Source organism: Neoarius graeffei, chromosome 4, assembly GCF_027579695.1.
Source record: "Neoarius graeffei isolate fNeoGra1 chromosome 4, fNeoGra1.pri, whole genome shotgun sequence".
NCBI lineage: Eukaryota > Metazoa > Chordata > Actinopteri > Siluriformes > Ariidae > Neoarius > Neoarius graeffei.
In genome coordinates, this window is record NC_083572.1 from 69205533 (window position 1) to 69225095 (window position 19563).

The 19563-nt window shown below is 39.4% G+C and overlaps 1 protein-coding gene across 2 annotated transcripts in view; it reads right to left on the minus strand.

The window, feature by feature from the left end:
• Nucleotides 1-19563, minus strand: part of srgap3 (SLIT-ROBO Rho GTPase activating protein 3) — a 302285-nt gene that overhangs the window by 39013 nt on the left and 243709 nt on the right. Inside the window, exons 11-16 of one of the 2 annotated variants that reach the window (XM_060919551.1) lie at nt 19242-19269; nt 12669-12771; nt 8485-8545; nt 6660-6737; nt 2025-2159; nt 1740-1845 (exon numbers count right to left, since the gene is read on the minus strand). In XM_060919551.1, coding sequence (XP_060775534.1) covers nt 1740-1845; nt 2025-2159; nt 6660-6737; nt 8485-8545; nt 12669-12771; nt 19242-19269 — 511 coding nt within the window. Of the gene's footprint in view, nt 1-1739; nt 1846-2024; nt 2160-6659; nt 6738-8484; nt 8546-12668; nt 14476-19241; nt 19270-19563 lie in introns of those variants that run through there. The other variant, XM_060919552.1, reaches the window with a different exon arrangement.

Here is a 19563-nt window from a genome sequence, read left to right on the forward strand (position 1 = left end):
TCCTGTTCAACAGGGTTGCAGGCAAGCTGGAGCCTATCCCAGCTGACTACAGGCGAAAGGCGGGGTACACCCTGGACAAGTCGCCAGGTCATCACAGGGCTGACACATAGACACAGACAACCATTCACACTCACATTCACACCTACGGTCAATTTAGAGTCACCAGTTAACCTAACCTGCATGTCTTTGGACTGTGGGGGAAACCGGAGCACCCGGAGGAAACCCACGCGGACACGGGGAGAACATGCAAACTCCACACAGAAAGGCCCTCGCCGGCCACAGGGCTCAAACCCGGACCTTCTTGCTGTGAGGCGACAGCGCTAACCACTACACCACCGTGCCGCCATACACTTTTCTGTACTGAGTAAATATTAGAGAACCTGTGTACTCACATGTAAGTCAAATATAAGGGCAGTTGTTGAGTCAGTCAATCAAAGTTGAAAGTGAATTTTTGTACACTAGAACGCTTTCCTGAATTCATTTGTAATCAAGCTCTAGTTCTGTATAAGATGGGACTAGCGTTTCATGTGGAAGAGTTTGCAGTTATAACTTACCAAGATATGCATCACTGCTCAAAGTAAACATGGAAACGTTTCAGTTTCTGTCACATGGACACCAGCATTGTGACCAGAGGGATTTCTCCATGTACGTATTTCTCATTTTAGAGGCATTCAAGCATCTTATATTGTTTGAGTATAATTCTTGTGACTCAAAACTGACAGAATTCAACAATGAAGTGAGTTTTGAGTAAGTTGAGTTTTTCATTTGTTTGAGCAAACATGTTAAAATTCATATACATGTGCTACAGATATGATGGACAGACACTAGGTTGAAAAACACCTCAGCTGCCTTTTAATCACTAGCCCTATTTTCACTATTTTATCCAGTATTCCTTCTGACCTGCACAGATGTATATGATTTACAAAGCTGTCCTTCCTACACTGGCTTTCATGTTCTTATTACACCGCTTGTGCTACTACATTTCCTCTGACAGACAAGTTAATAGCACACACTTAGCCTCAATTTCCAGGTGATAATTTTGTCTGGATTTATTGCACCACTGTGCAGAAATCACAAGCTCACACTTTGGGGTTACAGGAACACTGTTATGTGCAAGACATGACTGAAAGAATCACAATGGACTGTTGAAACAAGACATAATGACATCAATGTGTCCATTTTCTGGCATCCAAGGTGTGTACCACCAATTAGATTCACTCAGCTCAATCCCACAGCTACATTAGATTGCATTTAGCCACCGTTGCAACTCAAAATTACTGACAATGAAGACTTAAGTGTATAAGGAGCTGAAAGTGCTGGAGGCCAAACAAAGTGAAAAAGTACATAAATAAAGAAGCTGTCTGGATAAAAATTCAGAATGTGAAATTGAATTTTTTGTTCTGGAGGGGAAAGGGTGCAAAAGAAGCATTAATAATAGTATAATAAAACAAGACAGGTATAGTACAGAAGAGAGCAATGGCTTTTCGCTGGCATAAATAATTTCTAAAGTACTGCAGACAGCCAGACGTGGCAATGAATCGGAAATAAACAGTCGGGGCTGTACAATAACTCTGAATATAATGATTGCCTGTGTGTTTGACTGCAGTTATTCACACACCTGCTGATTTACTATGCAGCCGGGTCCTGTACATACGACAATGCGATCCCAAAACTAATCACACACGCATACTCCTACTGAAATTACAGTTATAGCAAGAAACTGAAAACCTCAGACTCACTGATTGAGGAACGCAAACAGGTATCTCATGACGATGATGATGGTACGTGGAAGAGTGACTATGATCTGCTGAAGGTGATGGACTCTTTCAGCAGATGACTCCAGCTCTGAAACAAACACAATGATTTTCAGACATCATATCTGCCTTACAGAATCACTTTACCAATGTTACCATGTTACTCTAAGCCATGAGGATTTATTTGGTGCAGCCCATTTCTTTTCATCATTCAGTTAAAATAGTGCGACGCTGAACACAATCAGGCGTGCAGCACACAGGAGAACTCACTAATGGTGGAGATGAAATCCAGGAAGCGCTCCTTAGGGAAGAGTGGGTTCTCCAAGCCTCTGAAGTACAGCTTCAGAACCCCTGCCACTGAGTTTATGTCATGATCACTCTGATCGTCGATAAGCGGGTCTTCACCTAATCAAGGAAATACTCGGTGTTTTCATAATTCATGAGATTACACCAGTGCACAAGTTGCTCAACCGCAATTTCTTGTTGTTTATCCATTAACAAACATGAACGGGAATAAATAAATAAATAAATAATACACCACAAGGACTATGTGTCTAAAATACTGTATGTGGTTAAAGATTAAAACAGAGCCATGACTGAAAATCTATTGAGCTGGATAATAACAGGAAAGAAAATTAAGACGGTTTATAAATGTTTTCTTTGTAGGGGTGTAATGATACACAAAGTTCAAATACAAAGTAGTAAGGATTCGCTAATGGAACAATAATGGCTGTTAAAACAAGACAACCATGGAAGTCCAATTTTGAAAAGCTATCAAATACTTTCCCTTCATCCGATAACAAACTACTGCTGTGAATCTTTTTTTTTGTAACTTATTGCCAATAACCACAACTTTATTTTTTGTCACAAGTGCTTTAAATAGTAAAATTAGAATGACAAATGACAGCGAATTGTGTATTTCATTTAACTACGTTCAACTACGACCTAAAAATCAGCATTCAAAGGGATTCCCCGTGGAGTTAATATTAATTGTTTCTGTTTTAGTTCTTAAGTCAATAAAGCAATCATCACTGTGAACTTATAAATATAATTTAAATATGTGATAAAATATTAAAAGTGATATTTGATACAACTCTCTATTTGTCGTCCAGAGCTGAAGGCAATGACCCTACTTACAGTGGTGCTTGAAAGTTTGTGAACCCTTCAGAATTTTCTATATTTCTGCATAAATATGACCTAAAACATCATCAGATTTTCACACAAGTCCTAAAAGTAGATAAAGAGAACCCAGTTAAACAAATGAGACAAAAACATTATACTTGGTCATTTATTTATTGAGGAAAATGATCCAATATTACATATCTGTGCGTGGCAAAAGTATGTGAACCCTTGCTTTCAGTATCTGGTGTGACCCCGTTGTGCAGCAATAACTGCAACTAAACGTTTTCGGTAACTGTTGATCAGTCCTGCACACCGGCTTGGAGGAATTTTAGCCCATTCCTCCGTACAGAACAGCTTCAACACTGGGATGTTGGTGGGTTTCCTCACATGAACTGCTCGCTTCAGGTCCTTCCACAACATTTCGATTGGATTAAGGTCAGGACTTTGACTTGGCCATTCCAAAACATTAACTTTATTCTTCTTCAACCATTCTTTGGTAGAACAACTTGTGTGCTTAGGGTCATTGTCTTGCTGCATAACCCACCTTCTCTTGAGATTCAGTTCATGGACAGATGTCCTGACATTTTCCTTTAGAATTTGCTGGTATAATTGAGAATTCAATGTTCCATCAATGATGGCAAGCCGTCCTGGCCCAGATGCAGCAAAACAGGCCCAAACCATAATACCACCACCACCATGTTTCACAGATGGGATAAGGCTCTTATGCTGGAATGCAGTGTTTTCCTTTCTCCAAACATAACACTTCTCATTTAAACCAAAAAGTTCTATTTTGGTCTCATCCATCCACAAAACATTTTTCCAATAGCCTTCTGGCTTGTCCACGTGATCTTTAGCAAACTGCAGATAAGCAGCAATATTCTTTTTGGAGAGCAGTGGCTTTCTCCTTGCAACCCTGCCATGCACACTGTTGTTGTTCAGTGTTCTCCTGATGGTGGACTCATGAACATTAACATTAGCCAATGTGAGAGAGGCCTTCAGTTGCTTAGAAGTTACCCTTGGGTCCTTTGTGACCTCACCGACTATTACACGCCTTGCTCTTGGAGTGATCTTTGTTGGTCAACCACTCCTGGGGAGGGTAACAATGGTCTTGAATTGCCTCCATTTGTACACAATCTGTCTGACTGTGGATTGGTGGAGTCCAAACTCTTTAGAGATGGTTTTGTAACCTTTTCCAGCCTGATGAGCATCAACAACGCTTTTTCTGAGCTCCTCAGAAATCTCCTTTGTTTGTGCCATGATACACTTCCACAAACATGTGTTGTGAAGATCAGACTTTGATAGAGCCCTGTTCTTTAAATAAAACAGGGTGCCCACTCACACCTGATTGTCATCCCATTGATTGAAAACACCTGACTCTAATTTCACCTTCAAATTAACTGCTAATCCTAGAGGTTCACATACTTTTGCCACTCACAGATATGTAATATTGGATCATTTTCCTCAATAAATAAATGACCAAGTATAATATTTTTGTCTCATTTGTTTAACTGGGCTCTCTTTATCTACTTTTAGGACTTGCGTGAAAATCTGATGATGTTTTAGGTCATATTTATGCAGAAATATAGAAAATTCTAAAGGGTTCACAAACTTTCAAGCACCACTGTACATAATTAATTAGTGTTTTTTTTAATTATTATTTTTTATCTAGATTGATAATTATTCTTATACTTGGAACTCAGTTTATGCAAAATCCTTGTTTGTCAATGTTGAAATTAATGATGAAAGTGCTTGATTAACGGCCGTGTTTGATGCAGTTGCCTTTAAAATCACACCACACTGTCTGGAACATGTGCCTCCAATGTTTAAAAAAAACAAAAAACAAAAACAACCCACTAAACCCTGAGACTCATTGCACTTATAAAACGCTGTGCGCATTTCACTGCCATTTCTATGAGTGTAAAAAAATGTGCTGTGTGAGCTTTCGGAGTGATGTGACACGGTTCAGTCCCGATTCGCATCGTCACAGTCACGACATTAAACACGTACTCAAAGCGGCCTCTCACATCAAATCGTAATAATTATAATAACGCAATGATGCAGGCTTAAACAGTTCAATTAATTTTTTCCAACAAAAGTGTCACTCTTACTCTGATAAAGGTCAATCGAGTGAAACAGTAACTGTTGACAATTTTACCTGGTGGTAAAGGTGTTAGAAACCTTTAAAAAGTTGAGAGAAAGATTTTTTTAAAATAAAGCTTAAAAAATTTTTTTAGGTGACATCACTTTTACTGAGCCCCGGGGCCGGCGAGGGCCTTTCTGTGTGGAGTTTGCATGTTCTCCCCGTGTCCGCGTGGGTTTCCTCCGGGTGCTCCGGTTTCCCCCACAGTCCAAAGACATGCAGGTTAGGTTAACTGGTGACTCTAAATTGAGCGTAGGTGTGAATGTGAGTGTGAATGGTTGTCTGTGTCTATGTGTCAGCCCTGTGATGACCTGGCGACTTGTCAAGGGTGTACCCCGCCTTTCGCCCGTAGTCAGCTGGGATAGGCTCCAGCTTGCCTGCGACCCTGTAGAAGGATAAAGCGGCTAGAGATGATGAGATGAGATGATGAGATCACTTTTACTAAGCCTGCCATTTTATTTCTGTGCATTATTAGGATACCAAACTTATATATCTTGTTGAGGGATGGTCTTAGCCAACTAGCATCCATCTATCCATCCATCCATCCATTATCCGTAACTGCTTATCCTGTGCAGGGTTGCGGGCAAGATGGAGCCTATTCCAGCTGGCTATGGGTGAGAGGTAGGGTACACCCTGGACAAGTTGCCAGGTCATCGCAGGGCTGATACATAGAGACAAACAACCATTCACACTCACATTCACACCTACGGTCAATTTAGAGTCACCAGTTAACCTAACCTGCATGTCTTTGGACTGTGGGGGAAACCGGAGCACCCGGAGGAAACCCACGCAGACACGGGGAGAACATGCAAACTCCGCACAGAAAGGCCCTCATCGGCTGCTAGGCTCGAACCCAGAACCTTCTTGCTGTGAGGCGACAGTGCTAACCGCTACACCGCCTTGGCCAACTAGCAGCAACATTTATATCTTCCTACATGAAAGTTCAAACTTCAGTTTTACTATCCCACTTTGTGGTTCCATTAGCAAATCTGTACCCATATATTACATTTTCAATGCAGCATCTTATACAAGCAATGGATTTGAACTTGCAATCTCCCAGTGATAGGATGAACTCATTTTTGTTGGATTACTCAGAACCTACTGTAGTCTTATTTGGTAGATTCGGCGTACTATAACATCCTGCTCTGCCATTCGCTGGCCGTCAGTGCTATAATTTACCAGGAAGGGCTCCCTTACATCAGACCGTAAAGACTGGGGTGAACAGAGCCTTTGCTGTTTTTATCAAACTAATATGCTAGTATACAAGTATGTGGGATATTAGCTTGTGAAAAACAGCATGTTTACGAGAAGCTTGTTTTTTTAACCTCTGTAGTCTCTCTTAACTTGAGATAAAGAGGAAGCTACATTTTCAGAGGGAATGTGTGCTTGATTAAGTTTGATTATACCTCATAATATAAGCAGCATTTTATGATAAATAGCCTACTTTATTCTGAATGTATTCCTATTATGTTTAAATGTATTGCTTGCTTCACAGAGGTACTGTATCAATTCAAGAGCCTTGCATCAAACAATACAATATGTTGCTTCTTTGAGACGAAAATAATCTTTTCTGACATACGCTAATGAGTTAAAGAAAGAAAAGCAATTCAAATACAATTACGCGTCCTCCCATGCACACCCACCTCTCTCAAATGAATTTTTAATGTCGTTGACTTCCACCTGAGATCCAGGAACTCGGAATATGCCTTGCTGTTGCAGACCTGAAAAAGAACACGAAAATACAGTGCCAGTCAAAAGTTTGGACACCCCTACTCATTTACAGATTTTTCTGTATTTTGACTATTTTTTTTTCTACATTGTAGGACAATACTGAAGTCATCAAAACTATGAAATAATATATGGAACATATATAGAATTATGTGGTGAACAAAAAAGTGTTAAAAAACAAAAAAGTTTCATATTTTAGATTCTTCAAAGTAGCCAGGGTTTACCTTGATGATGCTTTGTACGCTATTAGCATTATCTTAACCAGCTTCATGAGGTAGTCACCTGGAATGCTTTTCAATTAACAGGCGCCTCGTTAAAAGTTAATTAGTGTAATTTCTTGCCTTATTAATGCGTTTGACACCAAACAGTAAATAATAAATAATAAAAATACAGTAAATAGCCCTATTCGACATCTGTAGTAATCCATATTATGTCAAGAACCGCTCAACTAAGTAAAGAGAAACAACATCCATCATTACTTTAAGACATAAAGTGTCTTTTCTTGAATAAAAATAAACCACTGAATTAGAAGGGGGGGGGGCTAAATTTTGACTGGTGCTGTATGACACCAGAAAGAGTCAAGGCATGTCACTATCCATCTGAAAATACACAACACAAAGCAGGAAAATGCAATATGGCTGTAAAGTGTCTTTCTGCTCCATGAGGCAGGTGCCCCAAATGCTTTTGAGGGACATGTGGTTTCTATGAAAACTACTCTGATCAGTTTCTGAGATTACATTAGATATGAAATGCCACTAGGCCAGCGCAGACATGATGTTTCAGGTGGACCAACGGTGCAGCATGGACCGACGATGTAATCTGATAAAGGAAATTAAATGAGGATGGTTATCTGAATCATAAGCCTACGTCACAAAGGAGTTTGGAATGAAACAGGGAGACTGTGGTGGTCTGCTCAGGTTGTTATGTGTGAAAGTGTCTGGACATGTTGTCTTGGGTGAAGTAACAGCTCTACATCTCCATAACACGCAGATAGAGAGCTTGGTTGAGGTTATTTGGCAACTGGGAGTTAGCAGACACACAATAAATCGGACAGCTGTCCAGCATTCCTGCTGCCACATGTTCAGACCATATTATCATCTAATTTACTTCATCCTGCATGCCATTTTATTACCCAAAAGACAGATTACTAACAAATAAAAATTCAGCTTAAGCGCCATCAGAAATTAGATGTGGCAATGAATCTTGGTGGTGCTATTGAAAATTCCTGTGCAGTCATAATTTCAGTACAATCATCTCAAAAATATTTTAATTACCATAACATAAATCAAAATATAATATTGATGCATTTTTTTATTGCTTGTGAACAAAACCCTTTCTAAGAAATATTATACTTCAGAAACAAAAATCATCAGTAACTATACACAGTGACTCATATCAACAAAAAATGGCTTCCTGTATCTTTATCCATCAGGATCACTGAATCCACTTTCACTGCAAATACCAGTAGTGGAAAAGTCATATTTCACTGACTTGACCTCACGCACTCGTCAACAGATGGTACACTGGGAAAACTGTCTCCCTACAAAGCTTCAACAGTCACAAATCTTTCAGCAGATGCATCTGCACAGATGAGTATTCAAATTAGCATCTGTGCTAAATCTACATATCCTCCACCCTGCTGTTTAGTGTGTATAGCACTCTCCATCGATGGTGTGTTTATAATAAAAACGAGTGCTCACTTACAGCGAGTTAGAGTTAACCTAAATCTGGACTGCTTACCGTATAGATTGATGTATCGAATGCAGCTTTCCACCACAAGAGGAATGGGCTGACCTGAATCCTGAGAACAGAGATTTAAAAAAATGCACACATTATTATACTGCTTATAAACGATGCGTACCGGTGGTATGTCTTCACTTGTATAGAAGTAGTTAGTTAATAGAAGCAACTGATATAAAAATATAAAATACAGTGGATATAAAAAGTCTATACACCCCTGTTAAAATTGCCGACTTTTATTGTATGATCGAATAAATGAAACCAAGATAAGTCATGTCAGATCGTTTTCCCATCTTTAAAGTGACACAACAACCAACAAAATTCATTTGGAGAACACACAGAAACATTTTAGGAAAAAGAAAGAAAAATAACTTTGTTAAAGCAGCTTTTAGTTGTAGTTCTGGGCTCTGACTGGGCCAAAAAAAAACCACTGACATTTTTGTTCTGAAACCATTTCTTTGCTGACATAGATTTGTGCTTTAGGTCTTGCTGCTCGAAGATGACATTTTTCTTCATCTTCAGCTGTCTAATAGAGGCCTGTAGCTTTCGTGCTAAAATAGATTAGCCCAGTCCCAGGTGAAGAGAAGCATCTCCATCGTACGATGCTGCCGCAACCATGCTTCACCATAAGTGTGGTGTCCTTTGGGTGATAAGCTGTTTTGGTTTTGTGCCAAACATACATTTTAGAATTATACCCAAAAAGTTCTACCTTGGTCTCATCAGACCATAACAAATTTTTACCACACAGTTTGGAATGATTGTATGTTTTGACAAAATTGAAGTGGGCTTGTTGATGACCTTCATGATGTTTCACGGTACATCTAATGTTTTGGAAATTATTTTATACCCTTCTGTTTATTGGCACCTCTCCACAATGAGAGCCTGTACATGTTTTATAGAAAGAAATTCCTACAGGAACAGCTGCTCTTTATTTGGAGTTAAACAGAATCACTTCACTGGTGACAAGTGGATGATAATTCCTTTTGAATGTTGAGTTTGAATGTGACTGGTGAATTCTGAGCACAGTTACATGCACTATTATAAAAGGGTGTACATACTTGTGCAACCAGTTTATTGTAGGTTTTTTTCTTTTTCCTAAAATGACTCTATCAGAGAAGCCATGGCTTAAAGGTTAGCGAAGCAGCTTTGAGACCAAAAGGTCGCTGGTTTGATTCCCTGGACCAGCAGTAATGGTTGAAGTGCCCTTGAGCAAGGCACCTAACCCCAATTGCTCCCCAGGCTGCCCACTGCTGTGGGTATACAGGGCCCTGTTGTACGTTGCTCTGGATAAGAGCATCTGCTAAATGCCTGTAATGTAATATTGGATTTTCATGTGAAGTTTGTTGGTATCTATATCACATTAAAGGTGGAAAAAGATCTGGCATGATTTATCTTGGTTTCATTTTTTTACATCACAGATACCTGTAATTTTAACAGGTGTGTATAGACTTTTATATCCATGTATGTATGTATGTATGTATGTATGTATGTATGTATACACTGAGGCTTTGTGTTCTGTTAGTTTGTTGGCATTTTATTTCAAATAAATTCAAATATTAAAGTACAGAATATGATGCTGTGATATGACTGAATTGAAATTTTGGGGTTTAAAGCATGCAGAATAATTATAGAAAAGTACAGCACATTAGGCACATCTGTCCTCAAAAAAATAATGCTCATTTCCAATTAAAGTATCTGCTAAAAATGACTCTAACCGAGACGTGTGTACCTGTTGTTCATTCTATTTTCGTGTCTGTCACAAAAATTTAAAATAAAACAAGAACTGTTAATTGATCGTTGTTTCAAAATCTTGAAAGAAGATTTTTATTTTTTTTCAAAAATCAAAGTCTTTTTTATTTTTATTGTTAGAAATAGTAGATTTAACAAATTAAAAGACTTGTGGTTTTTTTTTTGTAAATTAAAAAAAAAAACATTGTAAATGAAAAGTCACAAATGAATTAAAACTGAAAAAAAAAATTCAGCATTTCTGAAAACTGAGGTTGATGCTGATAGGGGAATAAATCATAGCCCTAGACTCGCCAGTATGCCTATGACTCATTTTTAGGTACCTTTGAGTGCAGTTTTTCTAACTACACTCTGAAATGATTGTAGACATGGAGGGAAAAGGATTTTCCTACACACAAAACAAATATATCAGAAATTATGTCGCATGATTGTGATGAAACTGAATCCTTTTCATTAAGCACTGTTAGGAGCTTCTGTGCTGAACATTGTTTAAATTACCTTTCTGACATCTGGAATTAGTGATGGAATTACAGCAAGAAATGAGATAAACACCCAGACCTGCCAGACCTCTGTACTGATGATTGTATTAATGCAAATAATGTATTTAGTTCTTTTGGAGGTGCGAAGAGAACATCATCCTGATATATATATATATATATATATATATATATATATATATATATATATATATATATATATATACACACACACACACACACACACCGGTGTATATATATATATATATATATATATATATATATATATACACATATATATATATATATATATATATATATATATATATATATATATACACACACACACACACACTGTATATAATGTGTGTAAATCCTGAAAACAATTTCTGTGGGTAATATTAGCATTACTGAGCTTCTGTTATTGGCTACACAAGTCTGTCGTAATACACCATCAAGACTGTGTGTGTGTGTGAGGAGAGAGAGAGAGAGAGAGAGAGAGAGAGAGAGAGAGAAAACACCACACATGGAGCATCACTCTGTTCTCGGCAAGCATTTGTTGTGTATTTGTGGTCTGCTAATAAGTAATCCAAATCTTTTCAATAATCATGAGGATGTTTGGTCTCTTCCCACCACCAGTACAGAGGCAGCCACACTACCGTTCAAAAGTTTGGGGTCACCCAGACAATTTTGTGTTTTCCATGAAAAGTCACACTTTTATTTACCACCATAAAATGAATAGAAAATATAGTCAAGACATTTTTCTGGCCATTCTGAGCATTTAATCGACCCCACAAATGTGATGCTCCAGAAACTCAATCTGCTCAAAGGAAGGTCAGTTTTATAGCTTCTCTAAAGAGCTCAACTGTTTTCAGCTGTGCTAACATGATTGTACAAGGGTTTTCTAATCATCCATTAGCCTTCTGAGGCAATGAGCAAACACATTGTACCATTAGAACACTGGAGTGAGAGTTGCTGGAAATGGGCCTCCAAAAACCAGCCATTTGCAGCTAGAATAGTCATTTACCACATTAGCAATGTACAGAGTGGATTTCTGATTAGTTTAAAGTGATCTTCATTGAAAAGAACAGTGCTTTTCTTTCAAAAATAAGGACATTTCAAAGTGACCCCAAACTTTTGAACGGTAGTGTAGGTCTACAAGGTCCTTGTGCTTACCTCATTTATAGCTTTAGCCACTTTTATTTCCATATTGGAATTGCAGAGTCACTAAGAGTCATACTGACGGGCTTTGACTTATGAGCAGTGATGTACAGCCTTATATATGACAGTGACATGACCAGCTTTTCATTTCTTTCCTGCCTGGATTTTGAAACAATGATTGAAAAACCATTCATGTTTTATTTTTACATTTCTGCTGCTGACACAAAACAGACTGAACAAAAAGTACACGGAGCACTGAACTCACTTCTGATTAGACAAGTGAGATTCTCCATTTGTTCACAATAGCATAAGAAACCAAAATGACACTTTTTTTTTTGCTCTGTGCTAATGTACCTGGTGGCGAATACGGGTATTCCTTCTTCCCCTAGGACAGAAAGCAGTGGCAAGAGGAGCAGAGGGGTGAGAAAAGCAAGACAATCACAGATTAGGAAAGAACGACAGGATCGCCATGGAGACGACACTGTCGTCCTGAGTCTCAGAGCGGTTGCTGGAACGGCTCGGGATGCAGCACAGGGTGGCACAGCTATCATATAAACACAGCTAATCCTGTTTCTTTGTTTAAAAAAAAGGTCATTTCTGTGGGTCTAACTGTTTTTTGTGTGTGTGAACCGCCACCCTTAAAACCTGCATCATAACTACCAGGAGAAGAAGGAGGCGTGAGTTACAGGAAGGCACAGAGGGAGGGAGCTAGCGAGCACTAAGAGACAGAGGATAAACAGCCTGCGTGCCACAGTCAGCCCTCCATTCCAGTAGAGTGCGCTGTCTATAACAACATGGTACCTTAATGAAGGTCTCCATATTTCCATTAAACAGCTTATGATTATAGATGGAGCGTGGCCGGGGTTTCCGTAGTTTCTGTGGTTTCGGGGGTAGGGTAGGGGGTCTGGGAAATGGATACGGCAAAGAGGAACAAAAACACACGCACACATACACATACAACACCAGACGCAATGATATGTTACACCATGCAGTCTCAAATCCCAAATCTACAAATCTGATGAACTCAAAAAGAAATGTTTTAGTAGCTAATGGCATATTTAATAAATAACAGGGTCACCATGTTTCACCTCAATGAAAAATAATCATGATCTCATTATTGACCTTTAATTAGCCAACTCATATCAACTGTAAAGAAGGTTTGTGTTCCCCAAGTTAAGTGGCTTTTACAACACCGACCTACAGAAACACACGCTGTGCGATGAATGCTTAATTGCTTTCTAGAGTCATGGCAGCCCACACGACCTAATATCACACTGCACTGTACTTAGCTGTAAACGCCAGCAAAACTACACATGCTGGTGTTTATGTTTAATTCTGGAGTCATTCTTCAATGTTGGCCATCGCAGTTATACATGGGTCATTCCTTCTATGCGCTGACTTTTTTCTTCCCCGAGTACAACATCTCATTAACTACAAGACTCCGTTTACATATCTGTGCACTTCCCAAAATGTTTTATCCCTCATTTACCACAGCAGTTTGTTTATCCTGACACATAACAACTATTACATTGTACTTCCTATCAATTTATAGTCACATTTAATGTTGTACAACATTCTAGAAAGAAGTTAATTCATGGCAATTTAGCATAACCAGTCAACCTTCATGCATGATTTCTGGAGGTGGGAGAAAACTGGAGAACCCAGATGAAACCTACGCCAACACGGGATAAACATGCACAACTCCAAAAAGAGAGTAACCCGAGCTCATGGACAAGGGATTCTGGATCTGTGAGACAGCAACTATACAAAGTGCACCACCACAGCATCCTTTTATTTATATTTACAGTACCAGTCAAAAGTTTAGACACCCCTACTCATTCATAGATTTTTCTGTATTTTGACTAATTTTTTGCGACATTGTAGAACAATACTGAAGACATCAAAACTATGAAATAATATATGGAACATATGGAATGTGTTTCATATTTTAGATTTTTCAAAATAGCCAGCGTTTACCTTGATGACGCTTTGCTCACTATGGGCCTCGTTAAAAGTTAATTAGTGCCATTTCTTGCCTTCGTAATGTTTTTGAGACAGTCAAAGTCCCTCCCATGCCAGGACCTGATCTTCTCAGGCAATCTCCTGTCCCAGTACTAACCAGGCACCTACCATAATGCATTGGGCAGCGACAATCTCCGTTTCTATAGCCCTCAGCCTCTCGCCTATTACACAGCTGGGGTTACAGTGCAGGGGGGCAGTCCTCTGATAACCAGAGAAGTTTGACTCCCTGCTTGTATCCGTGGTGCAGTGTACCTCATCAGAAGGCAGTAGGTACCATTTTGATAACAGTCTTTGGTATGACCTGCCCGTGAGCAGAACTCGCGATCTCCTGGTCAAGAGGCGGACACACAGACCACTAGGCCAACTTGCAGTGGGATCAAACAGTAAAGAGTAAATAATAAAAATGCAGTAAATAGTAAATAAATAAATACAACAAGGGCGGCACGGTGGTGTAGTGGTTAGCACTGTCGCCTCACAGCAAGAAGGTCCTGGGTTCAAGCCCAGCGGCCGATGGGGGCCTTTCTGTGCGGAGTTTGCATGTTCTCCCCGTGTCCGTGTGGGTTTCCTCCAGGTGCTCCGGTTTCCCCTACAGTCCAAAGACATGCAGGCTAGGTTAACTGGTGACTCTAAATTGACCGTAGGTGTGAATGTGAGTGTGAATGGTTGTCTGTGTCTATGTGTCAGCCCTGTGATGACCTGGGGACTTGTCCAGGGTGTACCCCGCCTCTCACCCCTAGTTAGCTGGGATAGGCTCCAGCTTGCCTGCGACCCTGTAGGACAGGATAAGCGGCTATAGATAATGGATGGATAAATGCAACAACTGTAGTAATCCATATGATGTCAAGAACTGCTCAAGTAAGTAAAGAGAAATGACATCCATCATTACTTTAACACATGAAGTGTCTTTTATTTAATAAAAAATAAAGAAAAAACATTAAATTATAAGGTGTGTCCAAACTTTTGACTGGTACTGTACATGATAGCGGCTATAAACAGTCATTTTCTCACAAGCATCTCTCATTTCTTATTGAAGTTAATAAGACAAAAAACAGCTTGTCATGTCACCAAGAAACTGCACAGTGTCTATCCTGAAGACCTTCATGTGTCGGCAAACTTACGCAGAACCATGGCCTCACTTTCATTTATAAATGCCTTGAGACCTCAAGAATGGCACAGGAATAGTTTTAAGCGTTAACAATAAATCTAAAATAGTCATTTTTACGATTAAAGTGATTCATATAGGTAGCGGTCTGAGTGAATGACCTTGATGTCCATAATGTCACAGCAGGAAGTCTATCGGTCTCTTCGCCATTTCCGCTATACTAAAACACAGAGCTGACTGCAACTCTGATCCTCCATTTTGAGCTAATTTATTGCCATACCACGTAGATGTGTTGCTGGCCGGTGCAGCAACACAACAGAAGGTGGATTTACGTTGCATTCATGGCCCAAGAATGTTCAAACTGCAAAGATTTGGACGCGTTTTGCGAGAAGTTCACGGGCACATTGGGCGCCTACGAAGTGGTCTCTCCTCTGCTCTGCACATTTTACTGAGGACTTGTACGAGACCTCTGATCTGTTGAGGAGCGTTGGCTATAAGCCCGTATTGAAAGAGGGTGCAGTACCAATAATTAAATAAAACTACAGGAAAAGGAAAGTATTTATTTTATTATTATTTTTTTTTGTAAAAGGAAAGCGAGTTTAGTTGCACCAGTTTTCCCGGAGTGAGCCGAGGGTTGTTGCTAAAACCCGGGACAAGACATATCGCTCGGGCAGTGACCTCCCCGCAGTTGTTGCTAAAATCGGTGGTATCCCGTTCCGTCCCAAGTTTTAGTAATTGCCTGAGCGGAGCAGTAATGGCGGAGTACTCAGTAATGGAGAGAATGGAGAAAGAGTGGAGCAGCCGTCTGATTTCTAAACTGGATATTGCTGCCATCTCACCCTTCCGCGGAAGAAGCAAATGAACGGAGAACTGAACGAACAACTGAAAGTCAGATTGTTTCAGAACAATCGGCCACAAGATCGGCCTTCAAGAAGCGAGAACACAGATGAGTAAGCGCTGACTCTCATTTGGATATAAAAACAACAACAAAAACAAACACTTTGTTTACCTGCATTTAGATTAATACATGTAACTTGTATTGTGTGTTTAAGTTACCGGTATAAGATTATTTAATTTGCTTCAGAATGTGATTGTCTCAGTTCATCTGATTATTTAATTAGCCTTTTACGTTTTATCAATGAAAATGCATGCATGTACATGTCTGTTGCATAAGTTATAACACCTATCCTGTTTTAATGAGAGTCAACCCACAATCAGTGAAGTCAAATCAGTCTTAGTTGAGCGAGTCGGTAACGGTATTTCTTACTTTCACCATCAATTTGTATTTATATGACTTTGGTCTATAGCTGTAAAAGGCCTCGGCCTTAAAACCGGTTACCGCTGTGACGTCACATACTCAGGGCTGGCTGGCTCAGCGGGGCAGCTCGAACGCCAACTTTACGGTCGATTTTAACTCTCAAAAATATATATATTTTTAATTCACATTTATGCACCATACAAGAGTCAAGGATGGAGATACTATCCACTCAGAAATTTATTTAAAAATAAAGGCTCTGCGTATCTGCTTTAAAGTTACAGCTTCAGCTGTCACTGTTTCAGCTCTGACACTGGACAGTCCTTCCATAAATGTGAAACATCTACACCTCAAACCTCACAATATTAACACTTGCATACATTTTTAATCTGTGTATGAGGAAAGTGTAAACTGCCACTAGAGAAACAATACTGTACTAGAACAAGCACAAAGGAACGACCCATGTAACACTGCTATTAAATCCATTTGAAAGATGCATAGCTGTAAACATATAAACAGACGTTCACAAGACATTCTTTAAGTAAACCTTTCAGAAATGGTTAATGGGCCAAACATGTAGCTGATGAACAGTGAATGTCTGCCGCTGGAGCAATGGTACACGCCATAGTACTCTACTCAGCAGTTTGAGCAGGTTTTCATGAGCATGTGCACAGATGGTGGTTGACATCTGCTTGCCAGTGGATGCTCTATTCTCTGGCACAGCTCTTCTAACCCTACTCAGCAAGAGTACAGAACCTGCCAATGACAGCTCGAGGATAAGTCCTTTTCGACCGCTGTGTAATAATGTAGTCGGGGGTCAAGAAAATAAATATTTGCCTTTTCTTCCATTTATTTCTTTCTCACTGACTTGTTCAGGATTGTTTGTTCAGCTGAATAATGATGCAAATTGACCAAGACTTTTTTTTTTAAATGAAAAAAAAAAATCCTACCTCCTGAATTGTAGTGAATTTGGAAGAATGTGCACCATATTTCACACTTTTTTCCTCTAGGACAAATTACTTCTGGATTTAAACCAAAATCATACACTTGATATTTTTGCCGAATGAATTTAAATATAAAGTGAGAACTGGATGATTTTAATTACAACATTCTCACATTATATTTCTCATTCCTTCTTAATCCAGATAGAATCATATAATACTACAGTCACAATTAACACTATTATATAGTCTAATGATCTATTATCATCTTCAGTTGTGATCAGAAGTTTAAATAAAGTGACATGAATGTCATCTTGGATATGAATGTCGTGGCACTATTTGGGCTTTCAGTAATTTCTTTGAACTGTTCTTTTTCTGTGGCAGAATGTACAGCATACAGCTTTAATTAAATAAAAAAACACTAGAATTTGGTGCACAAGTTTTAATTTTATTTGGGTTTTCTGAAATCAGCACAGGGTCAAAAATATACATACAGCACACTTAATATTTGGGTAAAATGTCTCTTCGCAAGATTCACCTTGACCAAGAATTCTGGTTGGATATTTCACGACTCTTCATGGTAGAATTGGTAGAGTTAAATTAAATTTTTTTTTTCTTAGCATGTACTCGACTTATAAACACGGCCCATATATTTTCAATAGGGTTGAAGTGAGGACTTGTTTTAAGCTTAATGCTAGCCTGCTTTATCCTCCACAACCAGCTCTGATACGTGTTTGGGTTCAGTGGTCTGTTGTGACTCCCAAGTCCCAATTCGTGTTCGAGTTTCTGATGGTTTATGCTGAAGAATTCTGAGGTAGTCCTCCTCCTTCATTATTCCATCCACTTTGTGCAATGAACCAGTTCCACTGGCAGCAAAACAGCCCCAGAGCATGATGATCCTACCACAACCAGGTGGTACAGTGTCCCCCTGTACACGATGGTCATTGTGGCCAAACAACTCAGTCTTTGTCTCATCTGACCAGGCTTTTTCTTTGTCCATGTGGTCAGCTTCAAACTTTAAGCATTTTGAAGCAGGGGGTTATTTCTTGGATAGCAGCCTCTTAGTCCATGGTGATCTGAACTGTAGACAGTGATCCATCAGCTTCCAGTTCATGGCAGGGCTGTGCCATGGTGGTTCCCAGGTTGTTCCTGACCATCCAAACCAATTTCCTTTCAGCTGAGGGTGACAGTTTGGGTTTTCGTGAAGCAAAGTGGCTTGGCAAAGTGACTACACTTCACAGTAACTTGGATACAATTGTTTGAACTGATCTTGGAATTTGCAGTTGTTTAGAAATGGCTCCAAGAGACATTCAGGAGCTGTGTATATCTGCGATCCTCTTTCTCAGATCTGCACTGAGCTCCTTGGACTTTCCCATTTTACTGTGTGTTGGTCGATCCAGTGAGTGCTGTAAACAAACCCTTTTTATGAAGGCACAGAGAAGCAACCAGCTGTAGTCAATCATGATCACTAACAGGAAGTTAAGAGGCCTTGGCAAGATAAGAGACATTTTGGAAGTTTCAGCATCTCTGAATTAATAATATAAGTGAGTGTATGTAAATTTTTGACCCTGTGTTGTTTTCAGGAAACCCAAAGAAAATTAAAACTTGTGCACCAAATTCTAGTGTTTTTTTTTTAATTAAAGATGTACGCTGTACATTCTGCCACAGAAAAAGAACAGTTCAAATAAATGACTGAAAGCCCAAATATTGCCCTGACATTCATATCCAAGATGACATTCATATCACTGCATGTAAACTTCTGATCACAACTGTATCAGTGAATAATGCACTGAGTTTAGGTTAAACATCAGGGTGTTGTCATTACTGCACAGCTCAGTTCGAGCTACACACAGTGCAAGTAACTCAAATATGAAATAAACCAGCAGTATACATCAGCATCCGTCTCTAATTTTTCCATGAAAAGGGAGAAAATTCGAGTCATCATTTTAGCATGATTATTTAGTGTTTAAAACTTTCAGGTCTGGACAATCACATGAAGTGTCACTTCAATCAGGAAAAATGCTTCAAAGAACTCATTTTCCGAAAGGTCTTACCTTGTTGTTCCACACTCAGCCCTTTCTCCTGCAAAAGAGGGAAGGGGGGGGTCAAAAATGTTATAAGATCTTGTGCTTTCAGCTGTAGAGTTTTGATAGATTGGGTGTGGGGCTTTAGTGAAAGTGACCCAGTCTATTGAGAGGAGGATGAATGGGTGAACAGCAACCCTGATATTCAGACAAAGGAGTGCTGTGGTCGCTGTAGAAACCTTAGCGGATCCCTGTGGGGTGCTAGACAACTCTCAGGGGTGGGAAACAGGAACGTCTGCGTGTGTATGTACGATATATGGTCAATTAACTGTGTTGCATCTAAACCATGGTA